We start from the raw sequence: 22,586 nt of genomic DNA, 5'->3' as shown, positions 1-22,586 counted from the left end.
AATGGCCTCATGGCCAACTCCTCCATCAAAGCTCGTTGTAAATTATATTATTGTTTCACTTTTCCTCATCATGCAGCTCGTTTACTTTGAAACCACTCGAGGAGAGGCATTTGGTCCGAAAGAGCAGTTTCATCGTAGAGCTTCCATCTTGCTCTTGCTGTTATTGAGGAGCATACCGTCTGCATTCAGCAATATGTAAAACAGAGTGGTTAATTGTCGAGGCCTGTGCTGAAGTTCAGCAAATGAATGTTACACCCCACGAACGACGATGTTTTTGCCATTGTCAAAGTTATGTGCTGGTTTTGCTAATCTACCAAATTGCAGCCAGTCTGCATGGTGAGGGACCGAGTGGAGGAACATCTCTTCATGTGATCGCTGTGTGTTCTGCTTTGCGAGCTCATCTAGTGCCTTAAAGAACCTCCTTTATGCCATTACATGAGTTATGAGTTAATAGGAAGTACAATACTGTGAGGCAGCTTTTTCACTGAGGATGCCACCAGCTGTGTTCTGGGCCTGAGGGCAAGAAGTACAGGCCCTACAAGGCCGGCCTGTCTCAGTCTCCTTCTTTATTTGACTTTAAAGGCTTGTATCGCAGCCCAATAGCTTCCGTTTGTTAATGTGTCCGATTGCCTGTTGCCACAGTTAACTGCAACCATGTTGTCAGCTGTGTAATCGCTTAAGCTATGTTTATGAGCAGCCATAGACCAGGCAATGAAAAGCCCATGGTTGAACCTAGCGTCATGAGCTGAGTTCCCCTGACGTATGACAAAATCGAGCTGTTTTGAAATCGTTCATACTCTATGAACACCTCTAATATCCTTCTGTATTCATTGTTTGCTATGGATATGCACTGAAGGTTTGCATTCACAGTATTCGAGATTCATTTTTGATCTGATGTGCATGGCATAACTTGCTGTGGTTCAATGAACAAGTACCACATGAGCCAATTGATTGCCCGAACAACATTTTTTTTAAATCATGAAATCTGATCAGATCTCATGAGAAATCATAGGAGGTAGTTGTAAGGTTGCTGTTTGCACAAACATAGGTAAATCCGATTTGTTTTAAAAAAACAAGTACCATCCTGCATTCAGCATTCTGTTCGCTGCTTCGCTCAACAAATCCAAACGTGTAAGGTTGAGTGATGTTTATTTGGTTAGAAGTAAGGTGTAAATACTATTTTTCATTCGATTTAACAATAAGCTAGCAATGCTGGCGTAAGCCTTGATGGGCCTCATGGTCTCCTCCTGCATTGAAGTTCCTTTTAAGGCAGTATTCATTTTATTATTTTCAATTGTTTTTTCCCCCCATTATTCTTTAGGAGATTAATTTTTTTTTAGGATAAACAAATTTAAAGGCAGAGCAACACATTCAAATTAATTTGTTCACCAAAAAACTAACGTAAAACTTTCCAAACAATATTTTGTCATGTCAGATTAAATCTTGCAGCTTGGCGACTGAACGTAACCCAAGATGATCGTTACAGTCGTGGCCGTGTGAATAGAGAGTTGCCCCTGAGGCTTGAGCTTTGTTCCAGCACGCTAGTCGTCGCCCACGACTTGAGCCAAAGGTGTGGCTGGCTCTGTGCTCACAGCACATTGCTGGGACTACCATAGCCCCACGCGGCACTCCGAGCAAGCTCTTCACACTGCTCATGTGGACTATCTCACCGCTTCACACCACAAGGACATTTCCTGGACTAATTGGCACGTGCCGTGTGAAGGAAGACATGATCTGTTCAAGTTGGCAGGTGGGTCCTTGGTTACAGATGGTTGAATGATCGGCCATTGTTTTACTCACAATTGGCTGTACCCATGCTCCGTAACATGACCTCAGGAGACACCGGCAGTGGTAATGAAATGAAAATTTATGAGTAAACTTACCAAACATGTTGCTGCCCTGCAAGTTGAGAAACTGATCGAAGAGGATGTTCGTTTTTAGGATTTTCAATCCTTTCTGGTAAACTTCTCGATAGTTCTTCTGAGTCAAAATGATTTGTAAGGTTATGTTTTGTATGTATCATTATATATATATATATATATATATATATATATATATATATATATATATATATATATATATATATATATATATATATATATATATACTCTTAACTGGGTTTCCCATTGTTGAGCATTTAAGGTGGTCATAGATAGACCTGAGTTGATATGTTTTTAAGATCAAGTCGAGAAAAATGGTGAAGTCGTCAGTTTTTGTTGATTTCTGAATTCTCAAATTGATACCTGGCTCTGATACGTTGTCCGTGTATGCAAATCTTTGATTTTCACACCCGCTTTTTCAACAATCTCCATCGATTTGCATCATCCAGCTCCTCTTTGCTGGTGTAGCATTCCGGAGAGAGAGAGAGAGAGATAGAGAGAGAGAGAGAGAGAGAGAGAGAGAGAGAGAGAGAGAGAGAGAGAGAGAGAGAGAGAGAGAGAGATATATATATATATATATATATATATATATATATATATATATATATATATATATATATATATATATATATATATATATATATATATATATATATATATATATATATAGAGAGAGAGAGAGAGATATATATATATATATATATATATATATATATATATATATATATATATATATATATATATAATAAAGTACGGCTGGTGTAGGAATGTGGGAACTTGTTTAACCCTTGAGGTAAGATGCCACACCTTCGAGTTACATTTCCACTTTATGGCTCTGTCCTTGATAGCAGAATAGCTGTCTTGTGAATCGATACTCCCGGCATTATCACCGTCACACTTTGTGTGAAATAATGTTTATTGCCTTTAGTTTAACACAGGAAGTTTAACACAACCTGAGATTGCAGGAGACCGTCGACAATCCCTGGTTTTATCCGAAACACAAGGAATTTTTTCAACCAAATGTTGCGAGGTATGCTCTCGTAACCGCCGTGGGAAAAAGGGTGAAGTGGAGTTTTGGACTTGAGCCCTTCATAGCAAGAGGTATTCTCTTTTCAAAGACTTCTCATGCTCTGTCGTTTCAAACAGCTATTGGAACAACATTATCTATCTACTTCTTCATTAACTATCTCTGTCTGCCTAACTACATACACATACATATACAAATGTCATGCATACACATACTATATACATACTGATAAATATGTGTATGCTGTACATGCAGACATAGGTTATTTAAATGTAGGGTGTGATCAGAAACCTACATTTGGATGTGCATTACTGCATGCATGTCCATCTGTAAGAGATTTTGTTTTCGCCTCTGAACAGCTAGCTGTCAGATACTCGGACAGGAAACAATAGACAATTCAAGAGTATGTGAGATTTGAAACTGCAATGGAAATCCAGTTTCAAAATCCAATTGAATATCTTCATTTATTAACACGACCTCAAGAGGCATTGTTTTCGTATCAATTGTTTTGCTTTACAAGTGAGAACCTGTTTCTAAACATTTATTTAATGTTGGTTATTAATGCAAGCGGACTGATAGGATGGCCTAGATTTAAGCCCACTCGCCTCTGAGCTGTTCAGCCTGGGTTTGAATCCTGACACCCAGCTATAAACTGCCATTCTGGTGCTTCACAGGCAGGGTGATTTTTTTTTTTTTTTGTATACCTTGGTCGAGGATCGTATGAGAGCTAACACACAACTCACAGCAAGGAGGCATGAGACAAGAGGGGCGGGAGTGGAAGGGACAAAACATTGGGGAACAGACACATTAGGTGAACTGTGGAAGGGAGAGGGATGGGGATGGGACGGGGAACATGGCGAATAGAAGATGGACATTACAGGGACTTTCAGGAAGGAAAGCAGGAGAATTGAAGGAAGTGGGCTTGGGTGGATTATCGGGGGTAGAAAAGATCGAGGATTTGGATGGGGGAAGATAAGAGGTGGTGGTGAACAGCTGTTTTGAAAGCCTGGAGGGAAGAATGGGAAAGAATAGAGTGAGGAAGTTTATTCCAAAGGCGGGAAAAAGAGGAATGAAAGAGTGAAGATGAGCAGTGATTCGTGATTTTGGTAGTTTTACCAGAAGGGGGTTGTTGGCGGACCTTGAGCGCCCTGTGGAAATGTGGTGGGGACAAATCGCAGAGAGAGCAGGGGGCAAGGCTGGAGAGGAGTCGGTAGAAGACAGAAAGACCACCGACCAACCTGCGGTGATTGAGTGAGAGGCCCAAAGACTCAGCTTCATTGCGGGAGATGCCGATGATCTTAAATGCCCTGGTTTCGACAGCGTGAAGCCGAGAAAGGTGGGAGGCAGGAGCACCAGCCCAGAGGGGAGAGCAGTACTCCATCAGGCTACGGACAAAAGCTTTGTAAGTGTTCAGGAGCTCAAGAGGGCCGAGGAAGGACTTTGCACGACGGAGGATTCCCAGTCGGCGACTGGCTTTTGAGGCGAGGTTGGAAATGTGACTTTCCCAGGAAAGGTCATGGCAGATAGTGAGACCCAGAAGCTTGAAAGAAAAGACTTCTTCCAGAGGATTGTTGAGAAAGTGGATGGGGGGGTTTTGTAAACGGTCCTTTCGAAGAGACATAGTGAGAGTGTGAGATTTGTCTGGATTGAAAGACATGTTCCACGTGTTGGACCAGTTTGTGATTTTATCCAGATCTGCAGTGAGCGAAGAAGCTGCTGCTTGCCGGTCTGAGGAATGACAGATGGTACGGCAGAGGGTGGAGTCGTCGGCAAAGAGAAATAGAGGATTTTCCAGAGAGTCCGAGAGATCATTGATGAAAACCAGAAAAAGAACAGGGCCCAGAACGCTACCTTGAGGAACTCCAGCCTGCACAGGAAGAGGGGATGAAAGAACTCCATTTAGGGCCACACGTTGACTGCGACAGGAGAGGAAGTCTGCGAGCCATGAGTGGAGATGGCCTTGAATACCATGGGAAGAGAGTTTGGTGAGTAGGGCAGGGTGCCAGACTGTGTCAAAAGCACGTGATATGTCCAGGGATACGGCTCGGATTTCCTGTCTGGCATTGAGGACCTCCATCCATTGATGGGAGAGCAGAAGCAGCATATCCAGGGTAGAGTGACCTGGTCTGAAACCAAATTGATGATTGGAAATCAAGCCATTGGAGAAGAGGAAGGATTTCATGTCTGAAGCGATGATGGATTCCATCACCTTGCTGATGATTGGGAGAAGGCTGATTGGTCTGTAGTTACAGGGATCTGTTTTTGCACCTTTTTATGCAGGGCAGTGATGTTAGCAGATTTCCAAGCAGATGGCAGATGACCTTGGGCAAATGAGAGGGTGAATAGAACAGAGAGAGGGTGAGCAAGAGCAGAAGAGCAGGCTTTGAGGACACGTGGGCTGATGCCGTCTGGACCGGTTGCAGAATCTGACTCGAGGTTTGAAAGCAAGCTCTCCACCTTGTCAGGAGAAAAGGATACAGAGTCCAGGGACAGTTGGGTGCGACTGGGTAAAGTGGGTAGAGATAGTGATGGGTTTAGGACACAAGATTTAGCTGCAAACACCGAGTTTAGACATTCAGCTTTATCACGTGCGGAATCAGCAGTGCGGCCATTTGAGGTAAGGGAGGGGATGGAGGGGGAACATACACCAGAAACAGATTTGATTAAACGCCACCAGGATTTTGAGGAGGGAGAGAGGTTTGAGAGTTCAGACTTGAGATGAGAAAGATGTTGTTTTCTGGCTCTTCTGAGGGAAGATACACACTTGTTCCGAGCTTTGTGGAAAGAACTGAGATTGCCCTCAGTTGGGTTTGCTTTCCATGAGGCAAAGGCAAGTTGTTTCAGGACAACTGCCTCGCCACAAGCTTCAGTAAACCAAGGGCGGGAGGAAGGGTAAGACAACTGAACACGAGAGGGGATAAATCTGTGCATGAGGGAGAGCAAGTTTCTTTGAAAGAATTCCCAGGATGAGTTGATGTTTGAGAAAGTAGTGATAGGAGACCAGTCTGTAAGTTTGATGGCTGCTCGGAGACCCTGCCAGTCGGCTTGAGTGAAATGCCAGACTCGACGGCGGTGAGGTGGTTCTCTGATAACAGCCAGAGAGATGTCCACTTTAACAAGGACGTGGTCAGAAGAACCAATTGGAGCGAAGGAAGAGCAGCAGATATTGTCAGGGAAATTTGTCAAAATCAGATCCAGAAGAGATGGAGTACCATTGGTTGAGATCCGGGTCGGGAAGTTGACCGATTGAGTCAGTCCCAATGAGTCGCAGAAAGCTTTTGCTGAGGTGCCATGGCAGGTGAGAGAGGTACCCACACCTAGCCAACTGGCGTGATGACAATTGAAGTTACCACATAAGAGGAAGAGAGAGTTTGGATGAGAAGATAGAAGATGGTCCATGTTTTCGGATAGTGAGGTGTAGATGGAGTCATCACTGTTCGGTGGACGGTACAGTACACATATAAACATGAGGTGGGAGTGGAGGGGAAGCCGAAGCCAGAGGTATTCCTGGGGGTGTGGGGGAGTGAGAGCAGTGCATGGAGAGTGAGGAATAGAGTCTTTGATAAAGAGAGCAACACCTCCACCAGGACGAGGCTCAGGTCTGTCATACCGTAAGAGGGAGTAACCAGGGAGAGATACTTTGGAGTCAGACACGTCTTGGGAGAGGAAAGTTTCTGTTAGGCAGATAATGTCTGGTTTGTCAGTGGCAACCTGTATGGAAAGATCTGAAAGGTTTGAGCGAAGGCCCCGGATATTTGAGGTCCACACTTTTAATGAAGAGGTAGGGGAGGAGGCTTTGGGTGCAGGAGGTGGAGGGGAGGGGGAGGGTAGGACAAGGGATGAGGGGGGGGAGGTAAGGAGGGTTGCTGAAAGAGTGTGGGGTATTGCAGAATAGCGAGGGGAGGGGGCCGAATGAGGAGGAGAAAAGGCTCTGTGGTGCTGGGGGAGAGGGGGGGACAAGAGACAAGGAAGAAGGCAGTTGAGGATTTGAGGAGGTGGAGTGAAGAGATGGAGGTGAGAGGGCAGTGGAGGGAGGCAGGTTGGTGGATGAGAGGGGGGGGGCAACTTAGAGAAGGAAGAGTCAGGGGGATGAAAGGTGGGAGAAAGGTGAAGGGGGAATTTTTGAGAGAGGTGTGAGGGAGGCTTGGAGGGAGAAGAGTGGGATGGTTGCTTTGAGAGTGAGAGTGAGGGGTGAGGGGGGTGAGTTGGCACTGAAGTTGGAAAAAAAGAATGGTTGATGGAAAGCGAGCATCCATGGCAAACAGTGGTTTTTAAAAGTTTTAGGTCAGAGATGTGATTTAACACAATTCTTGATGGATGCAATGAAGGCGAATTCAGAGCATGGAGAGAAGAAGCGCTGTAATAGTTGGATTTTTTAGGCAAGGAATGAAGGAGAGGTCGAAATGAGAGCAGTCTGTTAAAATAGCAGAAGAGTAGTGCATTGTGAAACAGTAAAGAGTACCACATGTGTGAGAGAGGAAGATGAAGCATTATAAGATCGTTTTTGTTGTTAAAAATAATGTATGAGAGAGTTCAACAGATTAGGTCATGGAAGTGTAAAAAAAAAAAAATCGAGGAAGAAGACGAGGAGGAAGTTAAGAGGAAGAAGAAGAAGCAGAATCGGGAGAAGGTGAGCGTGTTGTTGTTGTTGTAGGGTATTTTCTTTTTTTTTTTTTGAGATAAGAAAGAGATTAGTTGGGAGAATGGGGGATGTTTGGAAAGTGGGGAGGATCAAAATTGAAGGTAATGGGGAGGATAGAAATTGAAGGTAATGGGGAGAAAAAACAAACAAACAAACAACAAAAAAAAAAACGATCGAACAACGAGTGGAACCGGTAGGCCTCAAGCCTAGGCCTAGGCCTCAAACACAAACATTTTTTTTTTGATTTTTGAAACAAAACCGAACTAGGAACACACATTAACATGTAGGTGAGAAAATTAAACAGTTAAAACGGGACAAATAACCACCGGAAACTTAACTTTGAGAACGTCAGCAGGGAGCCCCGAAGGAGACCTCTTGCCGCTCCAAAACCGGAACCGGAAGTCAATTCTTCAACCGGGTGATTCTTCAATGTGTGCCATTCCTCGGATGGACATTAAACGGGTCGTCCCATAGCTGCTAGCATGACTTAGTGGATGTTAAAGATCACACAGTGTCCTTCACAAAGAGTGGTTGAGTTATCTCTGACACCCTGAATGAATTACAAATTCCTTCCCTGACTGCTGTTTAGGCAATGGCAAACCACCTGGCCAGCATAACCTTGGCCAGGAACTGCTTTGGTAGCACCAATGCTCTGTCAATTGTAATGGGATAATGATGATTAATTCAATCATTTCCAAGTCCATCATGTGTTGGCACATCCCCTTTGGGTCGATGTAATTGATCCCTGAATTTATTAACATTTTGTAATCTCTTTCAGTGATGTAATGGTTTGAAAGTCTGCTCTGAGTCTGGCAAGTCAATGGTTTGAACACCTGCCGAATCATATCAAAGACTTTTAAAATGGTACATGACGAACAGCTTCCTTGCTTGAGACTCGGCATTAAGAAATGACAGAGCACAGACAAGCAACCATAGCACAGGCTTTGATTGGCCTCGTCGGCTCCTCCTGCATTGATATTCCATATAAGGGAACTCATTATTATTTGTCCTTCATCACTGGTACAACCTTGGCATTCTTCAGCTTCCAGGATGTTCTCACTTCATTCTTGAGTTCTTGGTATTTGGTCATTTTCTTGATTTCTGCATCGTTAGTCCAAAATCACTGTTATCAACACCTCAATTAGCAATGCCTTCTCATTCTTTGCACCTAAGTATGATATCTGGTCACAATGCTTTGTTTTCGATGTTCACGCCTGATGGGATCATAAGGTCGTGCGTGAGCGGTACTTCGATGTTTTCAGTGATTGCTTTTGCTTCATTTTCCCACAATTTTTTTGGAACTGGAATAGCAAAGTTTTTGCAGATGTACCAGCGGATTACTTTACAAACGCTGTGTCGTTGTGTGTACAGCTGTTCTGACGTGGTTTTTGTTTTTTTCTTTCATGTTCAGTCATTAAGCGTCACATATCATTCTCTTTGCTCACGCAATGGCCCAGTGCAATTGGAATGATCTCAGGTATTTCACCACAATGTAACATATATAATTATATTTCTTCTTCTTCTTTCGGCTGCTCCCGTTAGGGGGTCGCCACAGCGGATCATCCGTTATGATCCGCATAATGATTTGGCACAAATTTTACACCGGATGCCCTTCCTGACGCAACCCTGGTCGCCTCTTACGACACAGGGATATGGTACACCTATTCTAACCAGGGCATACACAATATGCCAGTATGTATGTACATATATATATATATATATATATATATATATATATCTATATATATATATATATATATATATATATTGTTACGGATTCGCGCCCGCCGGCGTGCTGACGGCCACGTAACTCGAATCGCGGCACGTCGCCCACCGGACGGACAATCCAGTCGTGACCCTCTCGGACTAACGCCGGAACCAGTCACGGGTGGACCTTTCGGTCTCACCGCGATCGAGCCAATCAGCCCCCGCGTGGGATAGGTTGCTCGCCAAATTCGACCTACCTAAGTACCCACACGGAGGGTAGACCGGGCGATCGCACCTCGCCGCAGGTCGACTTCGGACACGGGCCACTTAAGCGACCCGTTCCGTACTATCGGGATAACCGAGCGGTGTTATCGTCGGCCTCGACGGTTCGATTAATTATCGGGCGTATTCAGCCCACTACCAACCCTTTACGTGAAGCAAGATGAGGATTCAATGAAAGAAATGACGAAGCGAAGCGGGAAACAGTTCAACACAAAGCACATTTATTCGCGACGAACGGAAAGCACACATATTCAATTCCACCAAAAGCACATAGAAAAGAAGAGAAACACAATGCAATTTTACACAAAAAGCAAATGCGACAATGCAGATCTAATACCGATTACGCGAGCACACGGCAACACTTATGCAATTTTACTTCACAGACGGCGCCGACAACACATACCCAAAAACAAAAGAAAAGAGAACCCTCAAAGATGAGGCGGGCCTGAGGCCGAGACCGGGTCGGGCCTACCCGTCTGGTGATGAGACGCGGAGCGGCGATGGTGCCTCAACTCCGCGGGCCTCGCGGGCAGTGTCTGGTAGGGGGTGGGAAAGGGGCCCCCTTGGTCGCACTATCTCAGCGCGAGGGGAAACAGGAGGGGGTTGCTGATGCTCGGGGTATAGAGGATTTCCACTCTGCCTCGAGTCCCGCGACGAGCGTCTCCACCTCGGCCAGGTCGCGCCGTCGGCCTCCCTGGTGTGCAGCTCCCTGCACGACGCGAGCACCCCCTCGTCTGCCCTCGCCGCCTCTCCACAGCTCCGTCCCCTTTTGCTCCGACTCCAACGCACACGACGACGACCAACTCCTTCTTGCTTCTTCTTCCCAACTCCACCGCCCGCGAAGTCTTAACTCTCTTCCACTTGACTGACGAACGCGGTCGCTTATATCAGCCCCGTGGCTTCGCTCTCTCATCTTTGACCCCTCCCTTCGACCTTTCACCTCGCTCCCCATTGGCCCGAGAAAAAGTGGGCGTGAATGCTTTTTGATCCATAAATTTGCATATATCGATCGCCCTCCAACGCCCTGGGGGCGGGGCCAAATCGCCCCTCGCTCACCGATTGGACGGAACAAAAGTGGGCGTGTGTCGTTTTGATCCGTTTTTGAAGTGGAAAATCCGTGGTTTTGTACACGCTGTTCGGCGCGCGCCCTGCACGAGTCCAACACCGGTACCCACAAGCGGCGCAAGAACGGTGGCGATGCGACGGTTGCGAGGTGTGACGTGAGGCGGCGCCGCGGTGGGTGGTTGATGTTGTGGTTGGTGGTGGTAACAATGGCGGTTGGTCCAAAATAAAGATAGCAAAAGAAAAACGGCTATCCTGAAGAGTCGCAGCACGCATGAATAACATTTATTCCCTCTAGACAACGGGTTTGGGCCTAACTACACATATACTTACCGAGATATCTCACCTAAGGGACCTGAATGGTGGTTTGCGAATTTGGTAACCACAACACTTCCCCCTCCCCTTTTTACAGACTCGTCCCGAGTCGTCAAATTTTCGTGTGCCATCATGTGTAGTTTTCCCCTAGTACATTTTACCTACGGATCCCTGAGTGCGACATTCATGGTATTCGTGTCCCCAAAATAAATAACCTGAGGGCTGCGTAACTACCTAAACAAACTCACTCACACGGACGACTTAAATAAAATTGCCGGCGCTAGGACAAACATGCCGGGGGCGCACTCATATTTACAGTACATCTTAACCTTAACTTACAAATTTTACACAAAACCATGGCCCAGGATCAATGAGCTCTGCAAAAAGAAAGCAGTTAACAGGGAGCCAGGCTGCTCGCATGCAGTCTCTGGCTCAAAACAATGCAGGTGACAGGGAACGTGGCTGGCTGCTCACACGCAGTCCAAGGCCTTCCCTTTTGAACTGAACGCAGTGAACCACAACGGTGCATGGGCTGCACAACGCAGTCTCCGTGCCAGCTCAAGTGGCACACGCAATGAGCACAACGAATGGATGGATGAACACAAACACGGTGCACGGGCCGCCACTGCAGGCCCGTGTTGTAGCTGCCAACAGGGCAGTTCTTGCAGCTTGCAAACTGTTGCCTTGCGGATCCTGGCGCACATGGAAATGAACAGGGGGGGGGGGGCAGAGCAAAAATTGAACGGGGCTGGTGAACATGGGCAGTGGGCATGGCATGGCAAAGGTGAGCAGGCAAACACAGCCCGCAGAAGAAGGCCGCTGCAGGCAAACACAGCCGGCAGATGAACTGGCCGGCACAGGCCTTGAAGAAAAAACAGCCAGCCGGCAGATGAAGTGGGCCGGCACAGGCCTTGCAGCACAGCAGCTGCAGACGATCCAGCCGGCACAGGCCTCGCAGCAAAACAACAGCTGCCGATGAAGTTGGCCGGCACAGGCCTTGAAGAAAAACAGCCAGCCGATGAAGCTGGCCAGCCTTTGCCGTTCAGTGGAGGTTGGTGGAGGGGGTGCGGTGGTGCTGGCCACTCGGAAGGCGGGCTCGGACCTACCTACCTGTCTCCCTCCCAACCTATCGCCTTTGCCTGTCACTGTACATACCCACTCCCTTAATTTGTCAAACCCCAATTTAGCCCCAACTTATTTTTTTGTTGTTTTTATTTTTACTCCCCCACTATAAATCGTCCCCTAACCCCCTTTACCGTCTTTGTTCGGCTAACCTATCCTGTCACCTAGCCTACTCCCAACCCCAACGTTCCCTTCCCGGAGGGGAACAAGGGAGAGCTAACGTCCTGTGCCGAGGCCCAACGAAGCCTCAGAATGGCCTCCCCAGAGTTCGGCGATCTATAACCAAAGTGGGTCCAGCGGCCCACAACGAGAGCGAGGGGATGGATGGTGCGGAGGGGTACACTTCCTATTCTTCCCTATCCATTTAACTGCTAAACTACCCCGGGGCTTTCAACAAGCGCCTCTCGCTTAAACTATTGGTTCTAACAACCCAGATTCCCGTCGCCTGTGTTGGTGTCCTCACAATTTCGGGCCTCGCCCCCAATTTTCTCTCCGTGCCCTCACACGGTCTCCTGGCTGGGACACGTGGCTCCCTTTGGCAGGCACGACCCTCTGCCGAATCTCCCGCTATGGCACCCCCGGGCACTACACTGCCTCCGAGCCTACCAGCTCCCTAACACCGGGGAGTGCCCCCCATGGCACCTCCCCTGAAACGCACACGTGGCAGGCTGGCTTCCCAGGCCCCTTTCCGAGGGTCACCCTTGCCCACAACACTGCCCACGCGGCTAATGGCGCCCCGGGCCCCCGCACCAAGCAGGCGCACCCGTGCCCACTACGCTATCCCGGCCCCCCATGGGCCCTTGGCCTACCACGGCCGACTAGCCTGGTGCCCGGGGTACCCACTCAGCGATACTCACCTTTCGCAGCCACGCTCCCAAGCCCGTCAACAGGGCTCCTGCACCCCTCCAAATGGGTCTCGAGCCGACTTTCCCACCAACAACAAAACGACCTCCATTTTTCAATTTGACTAACCCAGCTAACTCACTCTACACTGACCCCGGGGTCCCTTGGGCGGGAGTCACTACTCCCCCCAATCACTCATCGCACCATGCATTCCCCATTCGCTCCATACACACAGACCCGCTGGCCTCACTCACTCACTCACCAAGCACATGCCTCCACCTCATAACTCACCAACAACTCTTCTACAAACTCACCACTGAACTCTGCCATCCTCCTAACTACATCCCCTAACTAACTCGTGCTGCCACGTCGTCCCTTACACTAAAGCACGTTCTATTTAACACTACGTAGCTAAGCTACGTCCCCACTACACATCCAAAGTCTGTCTCTGTCTCCAAAATAATCCCATTTTATTTCCCAACCTAAATCTCGCTACAATCCCTCTAACTAATCCATTCCACGGACTCCATGAGGACTTACCCCTGCCCCATGGAGTCGGTCTAACTAAGCTAACCCTTCCCCCTAACTAGTTTCCATCCTGTGCCCCGGGTCAGGGGGGTCTTCCACCCCTTGCCCAGGAATCCTGTGCACCCGAAAGTGAGGCTTGTTTTTTTTTTTTGTTTTTTTCTTTACATGCGCAGCGCCAGCGCGGCAACTCGCGCACTTTGCACCTGCCCGTGACGTCATGCAGCTGCACGTGTTCCTCGTCCCTCCTTGGATGGTACCATCCGGCAGGGATACCCCTCCTGCCGGATTCCAACCCCACGTGCAGCCATGGCGTCACCGTGCACATAAAAAAAAACACAAGCCCCACGTCTCGAGGGGTTCCCCACGCGAACACATGTGCTTTGCCCGTTGGAGCTTAACACACACGATCGCGTGGAGAACCCGTCCGGTCCAAATCCGTTTACCTGCCTAAACTTTGTCCGTCCGCGGGATCGGCAAATCCACCACGTGCGTTTCCGGACCGGGACTTCACTCTCGCAAGCGAGCACGTGGCGGTCTCGTGCGTTGCACAGCACGAACCTCGTGCTCACTGCTGGGTGAACCCGGCACGGTCCGCGAAACAACTACAGCCGCTACCCGGCTTCCTTTCCTCCCATGTCGCCGTCGTCGCCATTCGACCCACGCACACCTGCGTGTTACGACGCTCACACTCCATTCCGTTACATTCACACCGGGAGACGCGGCTGCGTGCTCCCGCATGCCCACCGACATCTCCCTTACATACCGCTCTCTCACACACACGGTCTCCCTTGCACACAGCGACCTTGCACACGGCCGTTCACTCACGCATGCGGGGACACTCACCCGCGGTGCCTCATCCACACACCGTGCCTCACTCACACACGCGGGGGCACTCACCCGCGGTGCCTCATCCACACACCGTGCCTCACTCATATACCGTGCCTCACCCACACACGCGGGGGCACTCACCCGCGGTGCCTCATCCACACACCGTGCCTCACTCATATACCGTGCCTCACTCACCCGCGGTGCCCCTTTTACACACGGCGTGCTGGGAAGCACGTACTCTGGCACCATCGCCACCACACCACTCACACACGGGGTCGCTGCCACACACGGGGTCGCACTCACACCTTGCACCACACACACAGGGACAACTACACTGGGGATTCGTGTCCCCCCAAGTGTCTCCGGGGCCTCTATACCCCCCAAGCTCTCCGTGTACCTGTCCACAGCACCCGTCCCCTCAACCTCGCAAAGCACGACCGAACTCACCTGGTCGTGACTCGCCTCAAGGGGGCAGACTCCCTCCCCTCGTTCCTGGAGGAGGCCATCCAGGTGCTCGCACTGGGTCCCCACACGCTCCGCGAGCTCAACCTCACTATCCTCCACTACCTCCGTGTGTGTGTGCGCGTCACTTACCCCGTCTTCATCGTGTTGTCTCTCCTCTATTTTTTCTGTCTCCCGTGTCTCTATACATTTATAAGTTTCTGTCGTCGTCACCTCGTGTCTCGTCTCACACATTTTGGTCTACCCATTTAATTTTTCCCTCTTGGTTACCGTCGATTCCTCTGTCACGACCCTCGCCCAACACGCCCCCCGAATTATTTTTTTACCCGCCTCCACCGCGGGCCTGTCAGCCGTTGCACCCCCTTCCAGCTCGTTTGCTCCCACACGTGGAGTCGCCATTCCCAGCTCCCTGGTCACGGCCTTCATGCCCGCCTGCAGGCATCGGCCCATGTTCTGCGTCTCACCCCGTAGCTCTTTCATTTCCTCCTTCATGTTTGTTTCCATTCCGTTCATTTGTTGTGTATTCGCATCCAATTTTTGTGTATTCGCATCCAATTTTTGTGTATTCGCATCCATCTTCGTTTTTACTTCGTCCATTTGCTTGTTCATGTTCGCAGTCATCTTCGCTGTCATTGCCGCCAGCATGGCGCATAGCTGGGCCATGTCGAGTGCGCTTGAGTGAGCCGTTTCGGCAGGGGTTGGGGAAGGGTTTTGGTGGAGAGGGGGGGGGAGGTGTCATACACCGTGGCCGCTGCCGCACCCATTTCGGGCTCTGGGTTCAGTTGGGCGAGTTCATGTTCCTGCACGGGCATTCCATCCTGGGCCATGGATCCTACACATTCTACATCCATTTCTAATACCCCCGGCTCCCGCTCGCCTTGAGACGCCATCTTGCTTCTCTTAAAGGGTTAATTTCGCTCGCTCGTAATTTGGAGGGAATCGGGGGTCGCTTCTCTCACCCCTGGACCGATTCCCGTGAATTTAGCCGGAGACAGGAGAGCCCGTTTTCCTGTTCTCCGATACCAGTGCCGTGAGGAGGGCGATGAATTTGTATCGCACGACCTGACACCAGTGTTACGGATTCGCGCCCGCCGGCGTGCTGACGGCCACGTAACTCGAATCGCGGCACGTCGCCCACCGGACGGACAATCCAGTCGTGACCCTCTCGGACTAACGCCGGGAACCAGTCACGGGTGGACCTTTCGGTCTCACCGCGATCGAGCCAATCAGCCCCCGCGTGGGATAGGGTTGCTCGCCAAATTCGACCTACCTAAGTACCCACACGGAGGGTAGACCGGGCGATCGCACCTCGCCGCAGGTCGACTTCGGACACGGGCCACTTAAGCGACCCGTTCCGTACTATCGGGATAACCGAGCGGTGTTATCGTCGGCCTCGACGGTTCGATTAATTATCGGGCGTATTCAGCCCACTACCAACCCTTTACGTGAAGCAAGATGAGGATTCAATGAAAGAAATGACGAAGCGAAGCGGGAAACAGTTCAACACAAAGCACATTTATTCGCGACGAACGGAAAGCACACATATTCAATTCCACCAAAAGCACATAGAAAAGAAGAGAAACACAATGCAATTTTACACAAAAAGCAAATGCGACAATGCAGATCTAATACCGATTACGCGAGCACACGGCAACACTTATGCAATTTTACTTCACAGACGGCGCCGACAACACATACCCAAAAACAAAAGAAAAGAGAACCCTCAAAGATGAGGCGGGCCTGAGGCCGAGACCGGGTCGGGCCTACCCGTCTGGTGATGAGACGCGGAGCGGCGATGGTGCCTCAACTCCGCGGGCCTCGCGGGCAGTGTCTGGTAGGGGGTGGGAAAGGGGCCCCTTGGTCGCATTTTCTCAGCGGGGGGGGAACCAGGAGGGGTTTGCTGATGCTCGGGGTATAGAGGATTTCCACTCTGCCTCGAGTCCCGCGACGAGCGTCTCCACCTCGGCCAGGTCGCGCCGTCGGCCTCCCTGGTGTGCAGCTCCCTGCACGACGCGAGCACCCCCTCGTCTGCCCTCGCCGCCTCTCCACAGCTCCGTCCCCTTTTGCTCCGACTCCAACGCACACGACGACGACCAACTCCTTCTTGCTTCTTCTTCCCAACTCCACCGCCCGCGAAGTCTTAACTCTCTTCCACTTGACTGACGAACGCGGTCGCTTATATCAGCCCCGTGGCTTCGCTCTCTCATCTTTGACCCCCTCCCTTCGACCTTTCACCTCGCTCCCCATTGGCCCGAGAAAAAGTGGGCGTGAATGCTTTTTGATCCATAAATTTGCATATATCGATCGCCCTCCAACGCCCTGGGGGCGGGGCCAAATCGCCCCTCGCTCACCGATTGGACGGAACAAAAGTGGGCGTGTGTCGTTTTTGATCCGTTTTTGAAGTGGAAAATCCGTGGTTTTGTACACGCTGTTCGGCGCGCGCCCTGCACGAGTCCAACACCGGTACCCACAAGCGGCGCAAGAACGGTGGCGATGCGACGGTTGCGAGGTGTGACGTGAGGCGGCGCCGCGGTGGGTGGTTGATGTTGTGGTTGGTGGTGGTAACAATGGCGGTTGGTCCAAAATAAAGATAGCAAAAGAAAAACGGCTATCCTGAAGAGTCGCAGCACGCATGAATAACATTTATTCCCTCTAGACAACGGGTTTGGGCCTAACTACACATATACTTACCGAGATATCTCACCTAAGGGACCTGAATGGTGGTTTGCGAATTTGGTAACCACAACACTTCCCCCTCCCCTTTTTACAGACTCGTCCCGAGTCGTCAAATTTTCGTGTGCCATCATGTGTAGTTTTCCCCTAGTACATTTTACCTACGGATCCCTGAGTGCGACATTCATGGTATTCGTGTCCCCAAAATAAATAACCTGAGGGCTGCGTAACTACCTAAACAAACTCACTCACACGGACGACTTAAATAAAATTGCCGGCGCTAGGACAAACATGCCGGGGGCGCACTCATATTTACAGTACATCTTAACCTTAACTTACAAATTTTACACAAAACCATGGCCCAGGATCAATGAGCTCTGCAAAAAGAAAGCAGTTAACAGGGAGCCAGGCTGCTCGCATGCAGTCTCTGGCTCAAAACAATGCAGGTGACAGGGAACGTGGCTGGCTGCTCACACGCAGTCCAAGGCCTTCCCTTTTGAACTGAACGCAGTGAACCACAACGGTGCATGGGCTGCACAACGCAGTCTCCGTGCCAGCTCAAGTGGCACACGCAATGAGCACAACGAATGGATGGATGAACACAAACACGGTGCACGGGCCGCCACTGCAGGCCCGTGTTGTAGCTGCCAACAGGGCAGTTCTTGCAGCTTGCAAACTGTTGCCTTGCGGATCCTGGCGCACATGGAAATGAACAGGGGGGGCAGAGCAAAAATTGAACGGGGCTGGTGAACATGGGCAGTGGGCATGGCATGGCAAAGGTGAGCAGGCAAACACAGCCCGCAGAAGAAGGCCGCTGCAGGCAAACACAGCCGGCAGATGAACTGGCCGGCACAGGCCTTGAAGAAAAAACAGCCAGCCGGCAGATGAAGTGGACCGGCACAGGCCTTGCAGCACAGCAGCTGCAGACGATCCAGCCGGCACAGGCCTCGCAGCAAAACAACAGCTGCCGATGAAGTTGGCCGGCACAGGCCTTGAAGAAAAACAGCCAGCCGATGAAGCTGGCCAGCCTTTGCCGTTCAGTGGAGGTTGGTGGAGGGGGTGCGGTGGTGCTGGCCACTCGGAAGGCGGGCTCGGACCTACCTACCTGTCTCCCTCCCAACCTATCGCCTTTGCCTGTCACTGTACATACCCACTCCCTTAATTTGTCAAACCCCAATTTAGCCCCAACTTATTTTTTTGTTTTTATTTTTACTCCCCACTATAAATCGTCCCCTAACCCCCTTTATCGTCTTTGCTCGGCTAACCTATCCTGTCACCTAGCCTACTCCCAACCCCTACGTTCCCTTCCCGGAGGGGAACAAGGGAGAGCTAACGTCCTGTGCCGAGGCCCAACGAAGCCTCAGAATGGCCTCCCCAGAGTTCGGCGATCTATAACCAAAGTGGGTCCAGCGGCCCACAACGAGAGCGAGGGGATGGATGGTGCGGAGGGGTACACTTCCTATTCTTCCCTATCCATTTAACTGCTAAACTACCCCGGGCTTTCAACAAGCGCCTCTCGCTTAAACTATTGGTTCTAACAACCCAGATTCCCGTCGCCTGTGTTGGTGTCCTCACAATTTCGGGCCTCGCCCCCAATTTTCTCTCCGTGCCCTCACACGGTCTCCTGGCTGGGACACGTGGCTCCCTTTGGCAGGCACGACCCTCTGCCGAATCTCCCGCTATGGCACCCCCGGGCACTACACTGCCTCCGAGCCTACCAGCTCCCTAACACCGGGGAGTGCCCCCCATGGCACCTCCCTGAAACGCACACGTGGCAGGCTGGCTTCCCAGGCCCCTTTCCGAGCCTCACCCTCGCCCACAACACTGCCCACGCGGCTAATGGCGCCCCGGGCCCCCGCACCAAGCAGGCGCACCCGTGCCCACTACGCTATCCCGGCCCCCCATGGGCCCTTGGCCTACCACGGCCGACTAGCCTGGTGCCCGGGGTACCCACTCAGCGATACTCACCTTTCGCAGCCACGCTCCCAAGCCCGTCAACAGGGCTCCTGCACCCCTCCAAATGGGTCTCGAGCCGACTTTCCCACCAACAACAAAACGACCTCCATTTTTCAATTTGACTAACCCAGCTAACTCACTCTACACTGACCCCGGGGTCCCTTGGGCGGGAGTCACTACTCCCCCCAATCACTCATCGCACCATGCATTCCCCATTCGCTCCATACACACAGACCCGCTGGCCTCACTCACTCACTCACCAAGCACATGCCTCCACCTCATAACTCACCAACAACTCTTCAACAAACTCACCACTGAACTCTGCCATCCTCCTAACTACATCCCCTAACTAACTCGTGCTGCCACGTCGTCCCTTACACTAAAGCACGTTCCATTTAACACTACGTAGCTAAGCTACGTCCCCACTACACATCCAAAGTCTGTCTCTGTCTCCAAAATAATCCCATTTTATTTCCCAACCTAAATCTCGCTACAATCCCTCTAACTAATCCATTCCACGGACTCCATGAGGACTTACCCCTGCCCCATGGAGTCGGTCTAACTAAGCTAACCCTTCCCCCTAACTAGTTTCCATCCTGTGCCCCGGGTCAGGGGGGTCTTCCACCCCTTGCCCAGGAATCCTGCGCACCCGAAAGTGAGGCTTGTTTTTTTTTTTTTTTTTTTTTCTTTACATGCGCAGCGCCAGCGCGGCAACTCGCGCACTTTGCACCTGCCCATGACGTCATGCAGCTGCACGTGTTCCTCGTCCCTCCTTGGACGGTACCATCCGGCAGGGATACCCCTCCTGCCGGATTCCAACCCCACGTGCAGCCATGGCGTCACCGTGCGCATAAAAAAAACACAAGCCCCACGTCTCGAGGGGTTCCCCACGCGAACACATGTGCTTTGCCCGTTGGAGCTTAACACACACGATCGCGTGGAGAACCCGTCCGGTCCAAATCCGTTTACCTGCCTAAACTTTGTCCGTCCGCGGGATCGGCAAATCCACCACGTGCGTTTCCGGACCGGGACTTCACTCTCGCAAGCGAGCACGTGGCGGTCTCGTGCGTTGCACAGCACGAACCTCGTGCTCACTGCTGGGTGAACCCGGCACGGTCCGCGAAACAACTACAGCCGCTACCCGGCTTCCTTTCCTCCCATGTCGCCGTCGTCGCCATTCGACCCACGCACACCTGCGTGTTACGACGCTCACACTCCATTCCGTTACATTCACACTGGGAGACGCGGCTGCGTGCTCCCGCATGCCCACCGACATCTCCCTTACATACCGCTCTCACACACACGGTCTCCCTTGCACACAGCGACCTTGCACACGGCCGTTCACTCACGCATGCGGGGACACTCACCCGCGGCTCCTCATCCACACACCGTGCCTCACTCACACACGCGGGGGCACTCACCCGCGGTGCCTCATCCACACACCGTGCCTCACTCATATACCGTGCCTCACCCACACACGCGGGGGCACTCACCCGCGGGTCCTCATCCACACACCGTGCCTCACTCATATACCGTGCCTCACTCACCCGCGGTGCCCCTTTTACACACGGCGTGCTGGGAAGCACGTACTCTGGCACCATCGCCACCACACCACTCACACACGGGGTCGCTGCCACACACGGGGTCGCACTCACACCTTGCACCACACACACAGGGACAACTACACTGGGGATTCGTGTCCCCCCAAGGGTCTCCGGGGCCTCAATACCCCCCAAGCTCTCCGTGCACCTGTCCACAGCACCCGTCCCCTCAACCTCGCAAAGCACGACCGAACTCACCTGGTCGTGACTCGCCTCAAGGGGGCAGACTCCCTCCCCTCGTTCCTGGAGGAGGCCATCCAGGTGCTCGCACTGGGTCCCCACACGCTCCGCGAGCTCAACCTCACTTTCCTCCACTACCTCCGTGTGTGTGTGCGCGTCACTTACCCCGTCTTCATCGTGTTGTCTCTCCTCTATTTTTTCTGTCTCCCGTGTCTCTATACATTTATAAGTTTCTGTCGTCACCTCGTGTCTCGTCTCACACATTTTGGTCTCCCCATTTAATTTTTCCCTCTTGGTCACCGTCGATTCCTCTGTCACGACCCTCGCCCAACACGCCCCCCGAATTATTTTTTTACCCGCCTCCACCGCGGGCCTGTCAGCCGTTGCACCCCCTTCCAGCTCGTTTGCTCCCACACGTGGAGTCGCCATTCCCAGCTCCCTGGTCACGGCCTTCATGCCCGCCTGCAGGCATCGGCCCATGTTCTGCGTCTCACCCCGTAGCTCTTTCATTTCCTCCTTCATGTTTGTTTCCATTCCGTTCATTTGTTGTGTATTCGCATCCAATTTTTGTGTATTCGCATCCAATTTTTGTGTATTCGCATCCATCTTCGTTTTTACTTCGTCCATTTGCTTGTTCATGTTCGCAGTCATCTTCGCTGTCATTACCGCCAGCATGGCGCATAGCTGGGCCATGTCGAGTGCGCTTGAGTGAGCCGTTTCGGCAGGGGTTGGGGAAGGGTTTTGGTGGAGAGGGGGGGGGAGGTGTCATACACCGCGGCCGCTGCCGCACCCATTTCGGGCTCTGGGTTCAGTTGGGCGAGTTCATGTTCCTGCACGGGCATTCCATCCTGGGCCATGGATCCTACACATTCTACATCCATTTCTAATAACCCCGGCTCCCGCTCGCCTTGAGACGCCATCTTGCTTCTCTTAAAGGGTTAATTTCGCTCGCTCGTAATTTGGAGGGAATCTGGGGTCGCTTCTCTCACCCCTGGACCGATTCCCGTGAATTTAGCCGGAGACAGGAGAGCCCGTTTTCCTGTTCTCCGATACCAGTGCCGCGAGGAGGGCGATGAATTTGTATCGCACGACCTGACACCAGTGTTACGGATTCGCGCCCGCCGGCGTGCTGACGGCCACGTAACTCGAATCGCGGCACGTCGCCCACCGGACGGACAATCCAGTCGTGACCCTCTCGGACTAACGCCGGGAACCAGTCACGGGTGGACCTTTCGGTCTCACCGCGATCGAGCCAATCAGCCCCCGCGTGGGATAGGGTTGCTCGCCAAATTCGACCTACCTAAGTACCCACACGGAGGGTAGACCGGGCGATCGCACCTCGCCGCAGGTCGACTTCGGACACGGGCCACTTAAGCGACCCGTTCCGTACTATCGGGATAACCGAGCGGTGTTATCGTCGGCCTTGACGGTTCGATTAATTATCGGGCGTATTCAGCCCACTACCAACCCTTTACGTG

At 51.3% G+C, this 22,586-nt stretch overlaps 1 protein-coding gene across 9 annotated transcripts in view; it reads left to right on the top strand.

The window, feature by feature from the left end:
* LOC147026311 (breast cancer anti-estrogen resistance protein 3 homolog) overlaps positions 1–22,586 on the top strand; it is a 212,911-nt gene that overhangs the window by 113,112 nt on the left and 77,213 nt on the right. Inside the window, exon 1 of one of the 9 annotated variants that reach the window (XM_085881601.1) lies at positions 1,559–1,750. The exons of the other annotated variants lie outside the window; for them this stretch is intronic. Within the exon in view, the coding sequence (XP_085737727.1) occupies positions 1,655–1,750 (96 nt within the window). The 5' untranslated portion in view covers positions 1,559–1,654. Of the gene's footprint in view, positions 1–1,558; positions 1,751–22,586 lie in introns of those variants that run through there. 9 annotated transcript variants of the gene reach the window in all.

The sequence above is a fragment of the Eptatretus burgeri genome, chromosome 5, assembly GCF_056783735.1.
Source record: "Eptatretus burgeri isolate ZD-2024b chromosome 5, Ebu_testis_v1, whole genome shotgun sequence".
Classification (NCBI taxonomy): Eukaryota; Metazoa; Chordata; class Myxini; order Myxiniformes; family Myxinidae; genus Eptatretus; species Eptatretus burgeri.
The sequence above is the reverse complement of the archived record's forward strand: the minus strand, read 5'-3'. Positions and strand labels throughout refer to the sequence as shown.